Here is a 20,083-nt window from a genome sequence, read left to right as displayed (position 1 = left end):
ACAATGCTCCAGTTTTCTCACACAGCAGCCATTGCGGGGAAGATAGGGAACATGTAGATTGTGAGGTGATATTTCTGGAAGGGTGGGCTGTGGGTAAAATTGTAATATTTCCAGAATCTCTCACCTGGCTTTAGTGCATCTGCATGTCAATAGGTGTTTCCAAGGGGTGGAGAGAAGTATCATCTACATATCAATAGGTAATTACAGAGATGTGGGAGGTTTATCTCAACCAGAGAGGTTGTGTGGAACTCTCTTCTGCTGCAGCAGGTCAACAGTGAGACTGGACGACTGCTTGTAAGAAATGAAAGGGTTTTTAAATTTTATTTCTCCCTTTGACTGATTTCAGTTTTAGAGGTATTTTGCCCCAGGATTTTCCCCCCAGAGTTTCAGTCTGGAAAGTAGAATGAAATAGCCAAGTGACAAAGACACTTACCCCCTGGAAGAGCACAGAGACAAAACAATAATTTGAGCAGTGAGATGACTTTCTTTAAAAAGTACACACAAAGAATAGGGAGTGTGGGTAACCTCAGAGAGGAGGTACCATTAATGGCTTAGGATTCTGTCTTTTAAGGCTTTCAAGAATGGGGCAAAGGGCAGTGTGTTGGGGGATAGGTGCAGGTGTGATGTGTGGTCTCATGAGGTCTTTCTCCAGTGAGAGAGACATTATGTCACCATTCGAAGTCAGTCCTCTAGATAATTCTGTAAGATAATCTTAACACAAGGAATTTATTGATCCTGTTCTTCTCCAAGATAGTGGTTTCCTTCAAGCACTGGGAACATGTCATTGAGAACTGCCTGCCCTGCCCTAAGATATGGTGGGTTGTTGGCTGATTAACAAAGAATATGTTAGGAATCTTACCTCCTAACTCCCTGGTTTTTCAAATGGAATCATTGCCTTAAGATGAAGTCCCTCTTGTTCTTACTATACTGTTTGTATCTTGGCATTTTCCATCATAAGCAGGAAAAGTTCATCATGATGCTTGTCCCATGTCCCTGCCCTACTTCAATTGTACACGAAGAAAATACTTGCCACTGAGAAGAACCTCTCTGTGTTCTGAGGACACTTGTAGATGTTATCCTAAGCCACAGTGTGTTAATCTCAGGGAACTGGTGAGCATGCAAAATTTGCCAGGGAACATATATTTGGAAAATACATTGCCCACCTGTATTAATTAGCTTTTGCTGCATAAGAAACCACCCCCAAATTTCTGACTTAAGGCAGTTGCCATTCAGTTAGCATATCCTGTGAACCGGCAATGTGGGCTAGGCTCAGACATGCAGTTCCACCTTGCATCTGACTTAGATGAACTTAGCTGAGTCTCATTCATGTGTTTGCAGGACAGGAGTGGATAGGAGATGAATAAAAGGATTCCCAAGAGGTGGTAGGGCCTAGTTAAGTCTGAGTGACTTGGGTTTGTAAGGAAAGCAAATAGTTTTTTACTTTTCCTCCCTCCATTTTTCCCTCCCTTCTTTCCTTCCTTGCTTCTTATTTCCTTTCTTCTTACTTTCCTTTCATCCTTTATCAAGTTCTGATTTAATGTTGAGGAGCAAGGCTGACTCTCTGCTACACATTTTTTAATACAGACAAGGTATTCCAAAATACAGAGCAGAGATGAACCTTATTTGTAAAACAAAGACTTTGACCAATACAAAATAACTCACATTTATTTTGATAATTAGAAAACTATATTAGATTATTAGAAACCTGAATTAGAAAATATTAAATGTCAAAATTCAATAAAAATAACCATCCTCATTCCCACCAGTAAAATTGAAATTCTGACATTCTGGGTTATCTCCTTGGGAGACCAAGTCTTTTCCGAACTGCTTTTCCAAAAGAGTCTTTTAATAAGAATACTTGAAAACCCCAGTTGACAGACATGCTATCTAACACTTCAGTTTGCCTATATCCTATGGTGCAGCATTTGCTCATATAAAATCCGAGTCAAACCAACCCAGCCTTCTCTTAAGGGAGTGATGGAAAAGGCCACATGGACAAGGCCAGAGCTGCAGAGGACACTTACAACTCCTCTCTCCTTGTTGAGTCAATACACTGCAGCTTAGTCTTCTTTCTCATCTCCATTAAAATTAAAATTATACTCTGAAGATGAGGGCCTGCTAATTGCCTGGTTTCCCCAGCCTACATTCTCCTTGACTTTCCAGGAGCTCTTAATCTGAGAGTAAAGATTCTCCAGTGGTTCTGTGCGTAGAATTCTGAGAGTCATTGAACTTGGGTAGGAAATAAAAATACATCATTGAAGTTGTTTGTAGAAGTTTCTAGTAAAAATGTAGAGTTTTCCTTCAATTGTGAATGCAGGCAACAAACCACTGAAGTATTCTCAGGCCCCAGGACTTTGCAATCAATAGAAATCACAGATTCTGATGTCACATTTCAGTTGTTCCAGGCACCTCAAAATATTATATATACTCATCACTACCTCAAAATCATGACTTAGACCCATGGCCAGATCTTGTTATTTACTATGTTAATAATGAAGCACACTTGCACTGTTCACCATGTAAGAACTTATTCACTATATAAGAATTTGTTCACCATGTAAGAACTTGTTCGTTATGCTTCAGAAGATTGGAGACTGACGAGAATTAGGCTTGAGATGGATTAATGATTGTGCATTGAGTCCCCTATACAGAATTTTATTGTTGTTAACAACCATTTGATCAATAAATATGAGAGATGCCCTCTCAAAAAAACAAGAAAAACAAAAAACAAAAAAACTAAGGAAATCTAAATAAACTGTGTACTTCAGTTAAAAAAAAAATAATGAAGCACATATTAACCCCTTATTGGATATGTGGCTTGCAAATGTTTTCTCTATTCCTTAGGTTGCCTTTTCATTTGTGTATGGTATCTCATAACATGCAAAAATGTATGACATTTAAATTTCTGTGTCCACATTCACTAGAACACAATCATACTCACTTTTTTCATATTATTTATGGCTTCTTTTGCAATACAAAGATAGAACTAAAAGTAGGAGTGGAGACTGAATGGACTGCAAAGTTAAAATATTTACTGAAAGGGCCTTTAAAAAACGTTTCTTGACACTGAATTAGAAGAGTATAAGGGCCCTGAGGATGATGTCTCCTATTCTTTGTATCACATCAGTGCCCAGCTCCAGTTCATAGAAGGAATCTCTAATCAACAAATCTTTACTGAGGCCTTTGTGGCACATACCTGCTAATTTGGGAATCTTGGTTAATTTTACATCCCTTCATTTTTTTTCTCTAAGCTTTAAATTTAAGGACTCATGTTCCTTTGCCTTGAGTAATAGGAGGACTGCATCTTATATTTTATATTTAGCAACAGGAAATGAGAAGAGGGCTGAAAGCCTCCAGCTCAGTTTTACTGTTAAAGGAAATTATTAAGTAATGAAGCAAGCAAGCTCCCACTCTAATGCTGTTGCACAATATGAATTATTATGCAATAGAAAAAGTGATCAACAGGAAACTACCTGCAGCGCATTTCTTTTTCTTTTAATTTTTATTTTGGTATCATTAATACAAAATCACATGAGCAACAATGTGGTTACTAGATTCCCCCCATTATCAAGTCCCCCCCACATCTCATCATAGTCACTGTCCATCAGCATAGTAAGATGCTATAGAGTCACTACTTGTCTTCTCTATGCTATACCGCCTTCCTGGTGCCCCCCCGCCAACGTTATGTGTGCTAATCGTAATGCCCCTTGTTCCCCTTCCCCCTCCCTTCCCACCCACTCTCCTCAGTCCCTTTCCCTTTGGTAACTGTTAGTCCATTCTTGGGTTCTGTGAGTCTGCTGCTGTTTGTTCCTGCAGTTTTTGCTTTGTTCTTATGCTCCACAGATGAGTGAAATCATTTGGTACTTTCTCCACCTGGCTTATTTCACTGAGCATAATACCCTCTAGCTCCATCCATGCTGTTGCAAATGGTAGGATTTGTTTTCTTCTTATGGATGAATAATATGCCATTGTGTATATGTACCATATCTTTATCCACTCATCAACTGATGGACACTTAGGTTGCTTCCATTTCTTGGCTATTGTAAATAGTTGCAATAAACATAGGGGTGCATATGTCTTTTTGAAACTGGGATCCTACATTCTTAGGGTAAATTCCTAGGAGTGGAATTCCTGAGTCAAATAGTATTTCTATTTTTAGTTTTTTGAGGAACCTCCATACTGCTTTCCACAGTGGTCGAACTAGTTTACATTCCTACCAACAGTGTAGGAAGGTTCCCTTTTCTCCGCATCCTCGCCAACATTTGTTGTTCCTAGTCTTTTCTTGCAGCACATTTCTTGATTCCACAGATGCTCCCCCACCCCCCACCAAGTGGGAACATGGCCTTCCCTTAGAACACCTTGCAACAAGAAAGGTCATCCTGAGAGCCAAGGAAATAACCAGATTCTCCTTGTATCTTAACAGTAACAACAGAACAACTCTGTACTGTATCACCCTCAAAAACAGCCATTTTAAAAGGCAGTGATATGGTAAAGGGACAAGAATTATTAGGCTTGGGGACAGAATATCTTGATTAAAAGTCCAATTTCTCCCCTACAAGTTTTCTGCCTTAGGAAAACTCAAACTCTCTAAGGCTAACTGTTTTTTAATATGGAATGACAGAAAGGGAAAATGACATTTACCTCTGAAAGCTACCAAGAGAATGAAGTAAGGAGGAGACATGTCAATTACTAAGTGCTATGTACTTGCAGGTAACATTTACGTGATGATGGGAGCATTTGGTGCAGTGTGGAGCTGGAGGCCATGCTAGCAAGTGAGTACACTCTTTGCCTTCTAGCAGCTTCTTCATTCATTTGTTCATTCACTCACTCATTCATTCATTCATTCATCCATTCATGTCTACCACATCCCAGAAATGATTGAAGGTGGCTTAAATGCTTACAAGGCAAAAAACAATTAAAACAAGTGAAAGAGAAAATAGGTGAGGCTAAATGAAGCTAGGAGTAATGTAGAACACCAATGCTTCCTAGACTTTGGGTTTTCTCAAACACTGGAAACTGACGGGAGTGTGCTATCATGTTCTTGTGCCAGGTAAAGACGTTAAAAACAAAAATAAAACAAGCCAACAAGGCTGCTGCTATTGATTCTCACTCTCATTTCTTAAATGAATGAATGACTTTCTTTTATTAATACCCACAAAGTGGGAAGAATGTGATTTCATCATACAGGATAGTTGCTTTAGTTTTTTGAAATTATAGATTGTTATTCATATTTTGTCTTGAATGGATGAAAATTGACATAAACTGGCAATGGCTTAGAAAAGGCTCCTGTGAATCAGTGACTTAGTATACAAAATTACCTGATACTTGTCAAGCTACAGATCCCTAATCTGATCCACAAGCCCATTAGTCAGTGAGAGGAGGACATTAGAGCCAGTTGCTCAAGAAAACTTAACCCTGGAGAACCTGGAGAGAATCATCTCCCCAGATTCATTGTAAAAGGATGTTTGATAGGTATTAAATATCCTCTGATCAAATGGAGCACTTTTATAAAATGTATCCCTTCCATATAGGCAAATGGGATTATGTCAAAGAACAATTTAATAGAAGAAATTTTTCTGGATATAGTCTGGGTAAACTACTCTTCACTTGGGTTGACCTGACACAGTAACTGATTTTAAGGGATCCACATTCTAGAGGCCCAATTGGACTGCATATCTTCTAGGCAGTTCTCTAAAATGAAATTTTTCTTAACCAGACTTTTAACAAATACTGAGTATGGATGAGTTCTCAGTTTTTCCATGATTTCACAATCCTTTTATAATGTATCTGGAAATCAGATCCTATGTTGATGGTTAAACAAGGAGTCACATGCTTTAACATTCAGCTCACCTTGGGGGAGGCCTGACTTATCTCTTAGGACAAATGAGAAACCTGGTGAGGGCACAGGGGTAAGTAGAGGGAAACCTTGAAAGTTTCTAATTTAAGGGAAGTACTATATAGACATTCAATGAAATCACAAATGTGTTACAAATTATTTTTATTCATTCATTCATTCAGTCAGCACATATTTATTAAATGTCCACTACATGCTAGACATTTGTTCTATATATTAGACATCTGTTCTATATATTAGAGATACAGCAGTGAACAAAACAGAAGTGAAGGTGGGGATGGAAACACATGACAAATAACTAATATATTAGAGGGTGATAAACGCTATGGGGAAATGTAAATCAGGACAAGGAAAGATGAAGTGTGTATGTAAAAGTGTAGCTTCCATTTCAAAAGTTTGGTCACAGAGGCCTCATAAGATAATATTTAAAGAATGATTAAATAAGTAGGGGCAACATGGATATCTGAGGGCAGATCACACCTGGCCCAGGAAATAGTGAGTCAAAGGCCCTGGGGAAAGAGTCTGCCTGGCAGGTTTGCAGGGCCATTGTGGCTGGAGCAGAGCAGTCCCAGGCTGGGTGCAGGCAATGAAAGTACAGAGGTAGTAGTTTGGGGCTGGAAAGAAAAGAGACACCATAGGGCTTCATAAACCATAATAAAGGCTTTCACTTTTACTCTGGGAAATCTGGGAAGCCATGGCAGGGTTCTAAGTAGAGCAGTGACATGGCCCAACTAACATTTTAACAGATTCACTTGGCTGCTGTATTAAAAGTAGACTGCAGGGTGGCGAGGGCAAAAGCAGGGGGACCAGTTAGCTGGCTACTACACCTCTCTAGGTGGATTACACAGTACACACCACCATTTGGAATAAAATGAATTTGCAGTGCTGGAAGCTTAGTCATTTTACCAGTCTGGGGAAATCTCTGAGATCTGACAATTTACAATGAAATTCTCACAGGCTTTAAACAAACCATAACAAAAGGTGACATGGTATCTGACACTTGCTCAGCTTGCTGCTTGCTGCCCTAACCCATAAAACCAGCTTGGGAGGGAAGTGGGACCCCCAAGGAAAGGCTGGACATTGTCAGAGAGCTGTGTGGAACCATTGCTTGTGTAGAGCAATGATTTAACAAATTAGGAAAGTGAGCTGTAAAGGGAAATGGAACCAGTGCCCAGTTTCATCTGCTTTGTCCATAAAAGGAGATTAGGCACTTCACAGAAGCCTTCACCAGGCTTGAAGGACCTTTTACTCATTCTCACACATGAATTTATATTCTCTCATTCATCATAAGCATGCGTTCTCCCTTGCAGAAAAAATTGTTTAAATTGCTGAAATTCCAGAATCTCCATTACTTATCTGCTCATTTTATTTTTTTACTCCACTATGTTGTATCATTTCTGTGCCTTTCAGAAAGCAATTTCAAGGCCCTAGTATTATAGGAAGATCATGTACTCTGATCTTGACTTCAATCCATTTTCTTGTCATGAACAACACTGCTGATGGTTAATGAAGATACTTGGGCATGACTTGATGTACTGTTTAGATGTGATAGTTATGCCCTGCATTGGCAGGATTGGCAAATTACCCAGCATTGGTTCTGTAATGCTGCCTCCTCCCATGCTTAGCACAGGTGCTGCTTCTCCGTCTTGCACCCTCTCCCACTGAACTTGGCCTTGCCTCGGAAACCTTTCCCACCTCGGGCTCAGAAAGTCACCACCAGTCAGGGGGAGCAAATGTACCCAGTGAACCACCTCTCAATCCTGGGGTTCTTATCCTATCCACTATCATCTTAATTTCTTGCCTTTATTTATGTCAGTTTTGGAAATAGACCTACCAGGTAAGAACTCTTACCTTATGTGTATTCTCGTGGAAATTAGGTGAAAACATATCATAGCAATAATTAGAGCTTGGATTCCTAACTATTATGAACACTTAAATAACTAACTGAGATTTAATAATAATAGTGAGCATTTTATTAATGGTCTCTTTTCTATGCTAACCAAAGGCTTTCCCATCAAGATTTATACAGGGTTCCCTTAACTTTTTAAAAGCAAGCAAGCGGCCTGTTTCCTTTCAGTCTTTCAGCTTCTCACTTGATTTAATAGCAACAATGCTTCATGATTTTTCTACAGTTCTGCAGCCATTTTAAAGCTGTTATTAATATTCCTGGCCCTTTGGCAATGAACAATTAATTATGCTACAAATGACTAAGTGAGGAAAGAGTCTGTAGGGAAAGCCCCAAAAGAATGTTGTGGGGCAGGATTTCAGGAGGTGCTGGAGGTGGAGAGGTTGTCCACACCAGAAATGGCAGCAGCCAATATGGTTGGTGCTTTCGCATCCAGGGTTCTCACTGACAGAGCTAACGGGCCAGCGAATGACCCAAGTGGGGAAGACCTCCATGCCCTGTGCTCCTAGGTCCCACCAGCCAGGAGAATCAGGAGCCTGTAGCACTCACAGCAGGACCAAAATGGTTTGGCCCCATTCCCTGCTTAGTTTTGTTCCTGGTGACATAAAGAACTACCAACTGCCCTAGGGAGCTCTCTGTTGCCATCACTGAAGGCCCTGCTGCCCCAACCTCTGCCCTGGCAGTGAACCAGCCCTGCTGGGAGTCACCTCTCTGTGCCACGAGGGGAAGGAAAGAGCTGGGTGGTTGGCTCTTACCTTTCCGCTGTGTACTGGCACAACGTGACGTCCCTTCCCTTCTTCATCCTGCCATCCCAGGTATCACCATCAGTCCAAAGTTCCTTTTTCTATTTCTCCTAGAGCTGCTAGAATGAGTGCAAATGAGGCTGATGGCAGGATATCCCTGCTCTCTGAGACAATGCTTTACAGTACAAACAATTGAACATCCTTCTTACCTATTATAAAGGGAATTCTATTTCCAGGATGCTAAAAGCACTCTAAAAACCCTCAGGATCTTTCCTAGGGCACTAACAAGGGACTGGGAATGTGATGTACAAATCACTCCTTCTCACAAGGCCCTGGCTCTTCTCTAGGTTAGGGGTCATGATACCTGGTCACTTGCTATTAAGTTCTAACTCTCTGAGCTGCAACTTGTGGATTTCTGTAATGGAGTTGGGGCAAGGAATGTTTCCCCCACTGCTGCAGTAGGATGAGAGACAAGAAGCCTCTACTATTTTTGCCTCTGTCCCCTGCCTCCTACTTCCTATCTTTGTGACCTGATTAACACCTCACCTGGCTGCCTCTTTTTACCTAAGCTTTCCCACACTCTGAGACAGGTTGTATGTGAGGAGTTTCGGTAAAGGGGGTTAGTGAGAAAAGGAAAGGGCATGGAGTGGCAGGCTGGGAGGGACTTGCTCCATGTGCAGCACCTAGCCTTGGCCTAACCCCTTCTCCCAGCTGGCAGGCAGGGTTGTTACGCAGTAGTTTCAACCATCAACTGGCAGGTCACGCATGGTAGGCAGTCTAGGGGTATGAATGAAACGGGTGCCACTGTGCTTGCCCTGACATCCCAGCACTGAACAGGTGTGTTCAGCAGGCTGCTGCAGAGAGGGAATGCGAACTGTACAACTGAGTTGGAGATAAAGATGTGAAATAATGATGGTGTGATCCAAGAGACAGCAATATGGCTTCATGGTTTACCTAGTCTTCTAACCTAATGGAAAACAATTTCCATGACCCAATAAACATTCTTATCATTAGAGTATTTATATCTATAACAATTTCTCACCTCTTTTAAAAGAGACTTGAGGCAAAGTACACAAATAACTGTTCTATAACAAAGGATGAGCTGAGTGCCGCCAGTGCAGCATGCTGTGCCCAGACAGCGTGTTATAGGGAGCTTCGCGTCTCAGCGTTACCAGCTCCCACCAGCTCGGTAGCCTCCAAGAGTCACTAGTTCCCTAATTAGTCAAGTGGATTTCATCATCTCTGACTTGCAGTTTTTGTGAGGCTTAGAGACAATATATGTAAAATACCTACCTCAGTGCCACAAATAGACTAGCCCCTCAACAAATAATAGTTATCACTATTACGAGAATTTTAAATCAAGCCATGGGTAATGTTTGTGTTCCACTTAAATAACCTGCCCCATGTGAGCATTCAGAGGAATGGGATGGGGTAATTCCATAAGGGAGTCCTAATCAAAAGGCTCCAAGAGCCTAGGTCAGCTGCTAGGAACACACTGTTGGTGAGGTGAGTAGAGAGCTTGTACCTCCGTTTGCCTCCTGAGCCACAGTAACAATAGCTGTTGCCATTAACTGAGGTCTATATACGCACCGCTGTGCTAAACACGTCACTTTCCCATTTTATCCTCCCAATGGCCCTACAAAGTGTTTATTGGTCCCATTTTACAGGTAAGAGAATGGAGACCAGAAGTCCAGCAGCTTGTCTAAACCAACACAGTGGTGGAATTGGGTTTGGGGTTCAAATCCAGACCTGGGGCCCAAACTTTCAGCCACGCCCCTCAAGTCAGCCTCCAGCCACCTTGAGCACAATTCCTAAAGCAGCCACCTGGGTGCTGCCCCCTTCCTGGCCGCCTCCCACCCCCACCCTCCAGTGTGGTCACCGCCCTTTTCTTCCTCTTCCTGCTCACTTGTCTCTGGAGATGGTGCTAAGTTCCCTGCTTTCCTCAAATCCCTCCCCTTCCCCCAGGAGTGTAATCGCCCCTGTTTACCTGGCGGGGCAGGGATGGGACGCTTGCCTGTTTCCTGCCCACTGCCCTCCCTGCATCCTCGAGCCGCCTCCACTGCCTGACATCTCTCTCGCCTCTCTCCTCACACAATGCCACAGGGAGCTTCCCCAATCCTGACCCAAGGGTAGGCATACGAGGCGTAGGGGTGTGTGTGTGTGACCCGATGATTCAGATGGGACTTACTGGTGTTTCATGGGAGCGGATACTTCAGCCCTCGCTGTTTCCCTGAGTCCCTGATTTTCCTGCTGTGCCTGCCAGCGCCCCATAGGCTGTCAGTGCCTCAATTCACTCCCAGTGGTTATACCCAACCCCAGGAAGAAGAGGTGATGCTGGGGAAAGTCTGGTGGCTTGACCACCTTCCTGTGTTCTGTGCAGTTTTCACTGTGCCCTTTTCGCGGGGAGAAGGCGAGAGTGCAGATGAGGCGAGGCTACCGCGGGGGATCGGAGAACGGGCTGGCAGTGCCACCTGCTGAGAGCCCCGCAGGACAAGAGAGACGCTGGCAGAGCCACCTGCTATAAATAGGCCAACGAGGACAGGATGTGCGACTGCACATCCCACCGCGAGGGCCCTAATCACGCGCGGGCTCCGCGTCCCCGGAGCCCCAGGCGCGCGGCGGGCCAGGACCTGGCACCCCGGACCCCTCCCCCAGCCTGGACTGTAGCCCCCGGGCGGCTGAGGATGGACAGTGGGGAGGGGAGAGGCGGCACAGGGAGGGAGGCCGCGCTGGACCGCACTGCAGCAGCTGTTGCCCGCTTGTGACTCGCCTGTCCCAGCCGTGCCGCCCCGGCGGAGTCACGCGGCGCAGAGGGGAGGGAGGGGGCATCGCGTCTCCCTCTTAGGTGCCGGGGGACCAAGCCGGGAGATCCCGACTTATGCCCTCCCCTTTCGGCCCCGCGCTCGCCCAGCTGGGGAGGAGGAAACGCGAGCAGAGCGCAGACACCTCCTCCTCCTCCTCCTCCGCCGCCGCCGCCGCCCCGCCGTGCCTGTTGCTGCCGCCGGGGCCGGACCCACCGGGCCCCCAGCAGGGTGGGGGAGAGGCGGGAGCCGAGCGGAGGGGATCCCTCCTGGTCGCGCGCGGCGTGAAGGGCGCCGCCAGCCGAGCACGATGGACGCCCCGCCCGCGCAGGCGGCCCCCGGGCTGCCCCCGAGCACCTGCGCGCCCCGGCCCGGTCCCGGGCTCTGAGCGCAGCGCCGCACAGGTAGGCGCCTTCTGGGGCTTCGCCTCGCCACCCCGCTGGATCTCCCGGCCGGGCCGTCGCCCCCCGGCCGCGCACGCCGCCGCTCCCCCGGGCCGCGGAGAAGCTGGAAACGGGCAGCCCAGGGGCGTTCGTGCTGTTCTAGCCTCGCGGGGGGTCGGAGAGGAAGGCCACCTCGTTGCCCTCTGCTTGGACGAAAGCGAAACCTGCAAGTTCCTAATGATCCTGGCCCCCTCCATTCCAGCTCACGAGCCTCGCATCTCCCCTCCCACAAAATATTTCTCCGGCTAGTGTATTTGTAAGGCGACCAGACTGGGGGGAGGGCCAGCCTTTAAAAGTTCAGGGTACTTTGCAATAGTAACTCTGGCGACTCCACCAATGCGCCCACCATTTCTTTCTATGGGCACATCCTGTGCTAGTCATTTTGAAACCCTGCTTAATTGTGTCTAGCAGCTTCCTGATCTGTCTGTGATTATGAGCCCCTCAAACTTCGCCACGCATTGTTGTTAGCTTTTTGTTTTTTAAAGTGATGGCGTCTGCTTTGAAATCCACCTAGAGGCGGCTTTAACTCTTACGATTTTATTTAAAATAGATGATTTTCTGGAAGTTGCTTAAAAAGGAAAAGAAATTGAAAGTAGTGATTGTTCCTCCCACCAAACAGTTTTGTTTTCACAGCGCCCTACTTTAATAATATTCACTTCACAGATCTGTAATTCTTCCTTTTAAATGAGTGGATGATTTTAAATGAGTGGATAATCAGACTTTGAAAGAGCTTTTAAAAATGAGCTGTTTTAAATGGGTTGCACCCAAAAAACTCAGTTGTCTCTACAATCCAGCCTTCTAAACTTTTTGCATTGTACTTAAACTGTATTTCAGAGGCCTTCATAAAACCCCTTTTTTTAGGAAAGCAGAAATTGATTCTCCTTCCCAGGTTCAAGATGGGGTTGGGTTGGTAAGAGTTGGAGCATGGCCACCTGTGGGTTTTGCTGTGTTTGGGGAGCCCGCTCTGTGTGGGTGCAGTTAGGATGGAAGAATGAACAGCTGTCCCAAGAAGGTGGGAATCCACCTTGCCAAACAACTCTTTAGTGTTTCTGAATACTTCATAGTCTGTCACTTTGGTGAGTTAGAGGTCTGTGATGCAGGTGAGCTCTGCAGCTTTCCCTAGAAGTCAGGTGGCTTTTCTTGGTGGGAGAGGAGATATACTTCATGACCACCACCTGCCTGGGAACCCTGAAGACTGTCTTAAGGAATAAGGATATTGCATAAAAAAGTTTGTATAAAAATGGATTGACTGCTTTTGTAAACAAATGTTTTACAACTGTTTGAAATGGAATGCTATCATAGTCTTGAACCTGCCTGTGTTTTTTCTCTATCGAGTTATAGGGAAATAAAACCATAAAAAAGTGCTTTCTCTCCAGATTTATCTGTAAGTAACCATTGACATAACAGGAGCTCCTGGATAGTAGGCACAGCTGTGAACTAAAGGGCGCCATGTGAAATATTCAGAGAACATGTTCTCAAGTGAACACATGTAGGGTATACTGAAACTATTACTTGAACAAAAGGAGCTATAAAAGGGACTAAGTATGGCTCAAAGCAGCCAATAAAATTATCAGGCAATAATTTAAATAAGTGCCTTCATGTGGATTTGTCCAGCCATTTGCAGACCACTAAATTGGAGGAAAATTCATTGGTGTAGTTACAAATTATTAGCATCAAAGTAAGGTTTTGCAAATGACACTCCCTGCCATAGTTCACTATTAATCTTTCCTACTGAGAACCCTGCAGATTTGCCCTTTCACTGTGATAACATTTCTGGTTGGGTGCAGGCATGTCAGTGTTGACTTTTTATCCCCTGTAATGTTGTTTGTCATAGTACCAGAGGGTATGAGGAAGAAATGGGCATCTCTGAAGAAACGCAGCTTGTCCCTTCTCATTATTCAGCTGTTGGCAATCTCTATACTCTATCTCCCTCCCGAAAGGCTGCAGTCACCATTAAACATACTCCTGTGCGAAGCAAGAGGTGGGTGGGTGGCTCTTTTTGGGCCCAAATCTAGGATCTTCCAGGACAGACCACTGGTGAGCAGCAGGCAGCGATACACGGAGCAGCATGGAGCTTATCTGCTCCCAATTCCCATGAGCTTCTCTCATCATTATGGGATGCCTGCTTGAGAGGATTCTGTCTTTGAATATGATTTTCATGTTATCTCACAAAGTGACAGCTCTCTCCGGCCCCTATTAGTCCCTTCAGAGCATTTCTCTGAGGGTTCCCAGTACCTACTCTTCACCTTCCCTAGATGACCTACAGTGTGTATCAGCCTGCTATGTGTGGGTGCTGTGGCAAGGTTCACTTGGCCCTTTTCCCTGTCTCCTGCTGTACCCTTCTCAAGTTTAATGGCCCTGTTAGTTCCAACGTGATGTCTCCCAGACCTTTTCTTTTCTTGGTCATTACAGCTTGGAGAAGCAGAATCTGTTCATTTGAGTCTGCTCAGCAGACAAGTCGTGCTAGGTTCGTACCCCCTGGTGACGGCTCAGGATTTACGTTTTCAGTGCTAAACGGTTACCTTACAATTGCCTTTGCTGGCGTTTGTCTTCGTTTCTTTCTTTCCAACCCCACATTCCAATAAAGATGTTTTTAAACAATATTGTTCACAGAAGCCATGAAGGTTTCCATTTTCACAGTTTTTGACATTTTCAAGCTGAGATTTCCATTTGATGGCTTCTCAGATATAAAGGGCATTGTGTCTCTTTTTAGGTTTTGAATGTTTAGAAGAAGATTTTTCATATTTGGGCCATCTGAACTAATCTTGACACTCAGGGTTCAGGAAGAGGTGCAGAATGTGGGAAATATGTTTCATCACCAACAGAGAGGTATTTAATTTTGCATGTGCCATGCACATTATGATCAGTGAATCTAAACTTCCAAAGCAGGTAAGCACTTTGGGTTTGTTATTAAGCTCAATGAATTTGTACACATAAAGTCCTTAGGATAGTGCCTGATATATAGTGACCACCCAATAGATATTAGTTCCTGCTATTATTGTAATTATTTGTTTATTCTTTCACAACATAATTTTGACACTAGATTTGGATTACTGAAGCCAAGTAAAATTTAGATAGAAAACCCAGTCAATCCATTAGAAAGATAAGATATTTTAAAATTATTCCTTTCTAGAGATCACAAATAATAGAAATTTGGGCATACGACAAGTCTGGATTCAAATCCTGTCTTTACCTTTACCATTCTAGCCAGGGGACCTTATGTAAAGCAGGAATGATAAAACTTACTTTTCTGAATTGTAAGAATACAGAAGATCATATATGTAATGTCCAATAGGTAGCTGGTCAATAGGTATTCCTCCAGCAAAGTGGTTAAGAACAAGCACAACATCTGGAATGGAAGGACCTGAGTTCAAAACCTGGTTCTGCCACTTGCCAGTAGTATGACCTTGGGCAAGTGATGCTGTTGCTCTGTGTCAGCAAATTCCTTCTCATCTTTCATCTTTCTATTGGAGCTGATAATGATCATAGTCCATATTAGTCCTTATTCTGGTACAATAATAATAGTCCTTGTTATCCAGAATTGTTGTGAGAGCTAAATCTGTTAATACACACATTGTAAGTGCTACTATGCGTTAACAATTATTACTTTTAGGAGAGGGCCTTACAGCAGCCATGCTGGAGGAAGGGTTGTGTATAATCCCTGAAGGCCAGCTAGGATCCTCACTCCGACTTCTTTAACCTGTGTAATAAAGTAGAAGAGACCCCAGGAAGCTAAATATAGGAAGGAAATCATTCAAAACATCACTACTTTTAAGTGTCAAATTAGGGAGGTGCACGCCTGTGTTGGAGCATCCTTGGTGACAGAAGGTTAGAAACACTGGCCCCAGGGGCTCTGTGTGATGGGGACATAGCCTACTGCTCCAAAGGTTTTGGGAGCCTGCAGGCAATTCCTAGGTGAGCGGCACACTGCTCTGATTGGGTGGGATTCTGTGAGGGAAGTGAACACGTAGTTTAGCCATGCCAGTGATCTTACTGCAGGAGATTATTCAGGTGGCAAGATGATTCTGTTCAGCTGCACGCCCACAGCTTCTAAGGTAAAGAATAGAAACATTAAACCATTGACTCACAAGGGGAAGTGAGTGACTACCAGAGGACTCCCTGTCCATCCTGGGAATCTCAGGCGGCTAATCAATATTGGCTGGTTCCTAACCTGGCCTGGAGCTAGAAGCTCCCAACACCCCTCCTTTTATTCTTCATTCTCTCCCTCCTCCCCTCCCACCAGCATCCTGAGGAGGGAGAGCTGAACTTGTAGTGGCCACAGTGGTGTTAGCTTCTGGAAAGTCCCCATCCTACTCTGTGGTTTGCTGGGAGAGAGTGGGATGGGGGTGCTGGGAGGAGAGGGTGCTCCCAGTGGCCGCCCACTGACTCCCCACCATTGCTTCTCTCTCTTCCTGATCAACACACCCCATCCTTTCTTCATGAACCTCCCCCACATTTATATTCTTGACAGGAAGACAGAGCAGCTTTCTGTCCCCACACAGTGTCAGGGACATTTAGTATTATACATTATGAAAATTAGATTCACCAGATTTTAGAGATAGAAGAAAACTTGGGATGATCTGGTTCCATTCTCTTATAAGAATGAACTTGAGATCTGGAGAAGTTAAATAACTTGCTTTGTCAACTTCACACTTGGAAGTATTTTCATGAGGAAACAGGTTCTTTGCAGCACTTGGATGGGAATCAGGGACTTAGATTGTCCTAATTCTGTCACCAGACTTGGACAAATCATTTAACTTCTCCAGAACCCAGTTTCCTCAGTTCAAATAGGAGGGAAATTTCTAAATGGCTTAAAAGGACTTTCTAGCCTTAAAATTTTTTTGATTCTAAGTGCATGCTTCCAGAGATATTTAGCATAACAGGATTCACAGGTTATTGAAACTGTTCTAATAGTGTTTTTGTGTTTTGGGTGCATGGCGTACTTATGGACTGTGGTACATAGGAGTTGTGTAACCTACAGATGGACTCTGTACACACAAGAACACGACTGGAAACTCACTGGGATAACAGATTCTAGTATTTCTTGCTGAGTGTATAAGGCACAAGAGGCCTCTTGGAATAGGTGGTTCTGCATGGGGCTTACAGTGTGGTCGGAGGATGTGTGCAAGGGATATGGCTTCATATAGCTTAAAAATAATGTGGCGGTTTGTTAGTACTATTTGAATAGTTCATCTAGTTCACAGAAGTTTTTATTGGAAAGTAGTGCAAGCAGTTGCTCACCTACTGTAAGTTATCATGAATCTTTTATCAGCAGAATCTGAATTGCTTATAAATAATTATGACTATGTCTGAGGTAGAACTTACTGTTTGACAGTTTATAAACAGTGTTAAGACCCACTTTACATTTTAAAGAGAAACTAAGAATGTGCCCCAGCTAACTGAGAAGTAAAAACTTTAAGCATTCAAGTAGTTTTGTCAATGAAATGGCAGAACTAACTTGATGACTTACTATTGACCAAATGATTGAAGTGACTAGATTGCGTAGTTTTCGCACTGTGAATAAACCCCCTCGCAAGAAAACAAACGAATCCTGCTGTTCTTGTTGCCAGCCTGTTAATAACTGCTTCATCTGTATGAGCTGGTAGATCTCGGGTCTATCCTTTGTAATAATTCTAGTACTTCTTTTAACATGTCTCGGGATTAGCAGCTGTCAACGGTTAGAACTTGAAACAGATTCAGTTACAGGAATGGAAGTTGAGCCAGAAATTTAATGCCACTTTCACCTGTAGAGAGAGAGAGAGCGCGGCATCATTATTTATGGGGTTATATGAACTTCACATCTGTTTTCATCATTAAGAGGAGCTGTACTTTAAAGGAACAGAGACAGGGGGTATTCATGAAATATGTTGGAGCTCTAAGTAAAATATGGGTTTCTTTCTGAAACTTTGAAGATTTAAAATAAAAATAAAAATTAGCTCTAAACTGTGTTTATCATGTTATGTGTAAATCGTATTATAAAAATTCACTCTTAGGATACATGCATATATATCACACAGAAAAACAGTAAAAAGAAGAGACTTTAGTCCTGTTTCAGAAAATGTTTAGAATTTGAATAATGGTTTTAGAAACCCCAAACCTTAAGAGTTTACAAAGCTTATAGTCTTGTTGAGAGACACCTATTCAAACTCTTAAAATAAATATAATGACTAAGTACAAAGTGTAGAAGGATTCCGTGACGGATGCCCTAAAGCACCTTGCGAGAATGAGGTGGTAGTTGCAGAACTTAAATATGCGTTGAAACTAGTTTCGACGGTAAGAGTGGGGATGGTTGGGAGATGATTTTCAAGGAATCTCTCATGTTTCTATTTACCTTGGGAGCACTAACTGTCTTTGTTCTGGACAATGTTTTCAGTTTGTTTGTTTTTAACTAGCAAAGGGCCATGGAAAATAGAAATAGTGTCTCCCTCTGGAGTAAAGGGCAGACATGATTACTTGCCACTATAAAATAGTCAGGCTCCCAAAGCTCAGGTGCTTCTCATCTCACCTCGGATGCAGGTATCACCAGCCTGTGGGAATTGGAGGGCAGGAAACGACATCAATGCTAATGGCTACTTCTATTGTCTGAGTAATAAATTGTCTTTGTCTCTGACCCAGGAGTATTATGCTTCTGCCAGCAGGCTAATTTATCAGCTTGCAAATAAGGTAAAATCTCAGACCCTTTCCAGTTTGCAACAGGTATTATGTTCCCGGGAAAGAGGCACAATATGCACTGTGGCAGAGGCATGAGAAATCACATCTCATAGGAGGAACCAAGACTAGTTCTCTCTTTAGAGTGTAAAGGTGCAGGAAGGAGGACATTTTTAGGGGAGAATATGAAGTTGGAAATATAGATAAGGCCAGATGCCAAAGAAGCCTTCCATGCCATGTAGAAGAATTTTGACTGTATGGGGGCAGTTTTATAAGGGCTTTTTTTAGCAGGGGAGTGACACGATCAATTCTGTTGAGGAAATATGTGAAGGGTGGATTGAAGGTTGGGACACTTTTCTGCAGGTGAGAAAAGATAAGTTATATTTAGATGTAGAGTCATTTTAGAAGTAAAGATAGAATGAGGAAGGAATCTGAGTGGCTATTTTAGTCCATTATAGGCTGCTATAACAGAATACCATAAACTGGGTAATTTATAAACAATGGAAATTTGTTCCTCACACTTCTAGAGGCTGAGAAGTCCAAGATCAAGGTGCTGGCCTGCTTCCTGGTTCAAAGACTGTCCTCTTTTCTCTATGTCCTCACATGATAGCAGGGGTAAAAAAGCTCCCTGAATCTCTTTTTATAAAGGCACGAATCCCATTCTCTTCCACCCTTATGACCTGATCCCCTCCCAAAGGCCCAACCTCAAATGTTATCATATTGGGGGTTAGGATTTCAACATATAAACTTGAGGGTGGCGGGGGCACAGACATTCAGTTTATAGTTATGACTCCTTGGCCTTTGACTTGTCCAATAAAATAAATGGTGATGCTGCCCATGAAGATACAGCTTACAAAAAGGAAGGGAAGTTCTGGGAAGGGGGGAGGTGAGATTGAGTTAGTTTTAAAAACCACTGAATCGAGGCTGAGTTGCCTCTACACTATCCAGATAGAAATATTGAACAGCCTCTCCTGATCTGGAACTCAGGAAGGAGGTTTAATGGGAGACAAACACTTGGGAATCACCAGGGTGAGAGATGCATTCTTGTGCAGCATTCAAGAGGATGGGCTGAGAATCAGGAGCAAACTCTCCCACCATCACCTGTGACAAGCAACTCAAGTTCTGTAGGTCTCAGTTACCTAGGTCATAGCAACAGCAATAATGGTAAGAGACTAAGGCTGGAGATGCAGGTTGTTACGAAGATGAAATGAGATGGTACATGCAATGTTGAGTGCCTGGTTCTCAAATGTAAGCTGTCAAGAGCAGCAGGAGTACTAGAACGTGGTGGTAGGCACCAACAGGTCAGGTGAGATTTTCCAAAGAAAGAAGGTGGAGTGAGGGGAGAGGATGGGGTCAAGCAGGGGAAAAAGCCATCAAAGAACCTGAAAAGAAGCAACCAGAGAGGTAAGATGAGAGCCAGAAGAGTTTCTCACAGGAATGAGTGGCCAACATGGAGAAATTCTTAAGAGAGGACAAAGTAGTTAGGGACTAGAAAGCCCTCTTGGGATTTCAGAGCCTGAGGATGTGGGTGACGGTAACCAGAGCAATTCAGTGGGGCCTCAGTGCTTCTCGTCGCCACCCAGATTGCAGCCGAACAGTAGGAAGTGGTGACAGCAGGAGTAAACTTCACCTTGAAGACAGTTGAGTAGTGAAGGAAAGGTTGTGGAGGTTGTGGCTGGGGGAGGTTT

The 20,083-nt window shown here is 43.6% G+C and overlaps 1 protein-coding gene across 8 annotated transcripts in view; it reads left to right on the top strand.

Moving 5' to 3' along the window:
* Positions 1-11,062: 11,062 nt before the first annotated feature.
* Positions 11,063-20,083, top strand: part of TBC1D1 (TBC1 domain family member 1) — a 213,526-nt gene continuing 204,505 nt past the window's right edge. For 7 of the 8 annotated variants that reach the window (XM_037002631.2, XM_037002625.2, XM_037002629.2 and 4 more), the window contains exon 1: positions 11,570-11,708. Coding sequence is in view for 1 of the 8 variants with exons in the window: in XM_037002624.2 (XP_036858519.2) it covers positions 11,382-11,708 (327 nt within the window). In the remaining 7 variants the exon portion in view is untranslated. Of the gene's footprint in view, positions 11,709-20,083 lie in introns of all 8 variants that reach the window. The other variant, XM_037002624.2, reaches the window with a different exon arrangement.

This window comes from Manis javanica, chromosome 5 (genome assembly GCF_040802235.1).
Source record: "Manis javanica isolate MJ-LG chromosome 5, MJ_LKY, whole genome shotgun sequence".
NCBI lineage: Eukaryota > Metazoa > Chordata > Mammalia > Pholidota > Manidae > Manis > Manis javanica.
The sequence above is the reverse complement of the archived record's forward strand: the minus strand, read 5'-3'. Positions and strand labels throughout refer to the sequence as shown.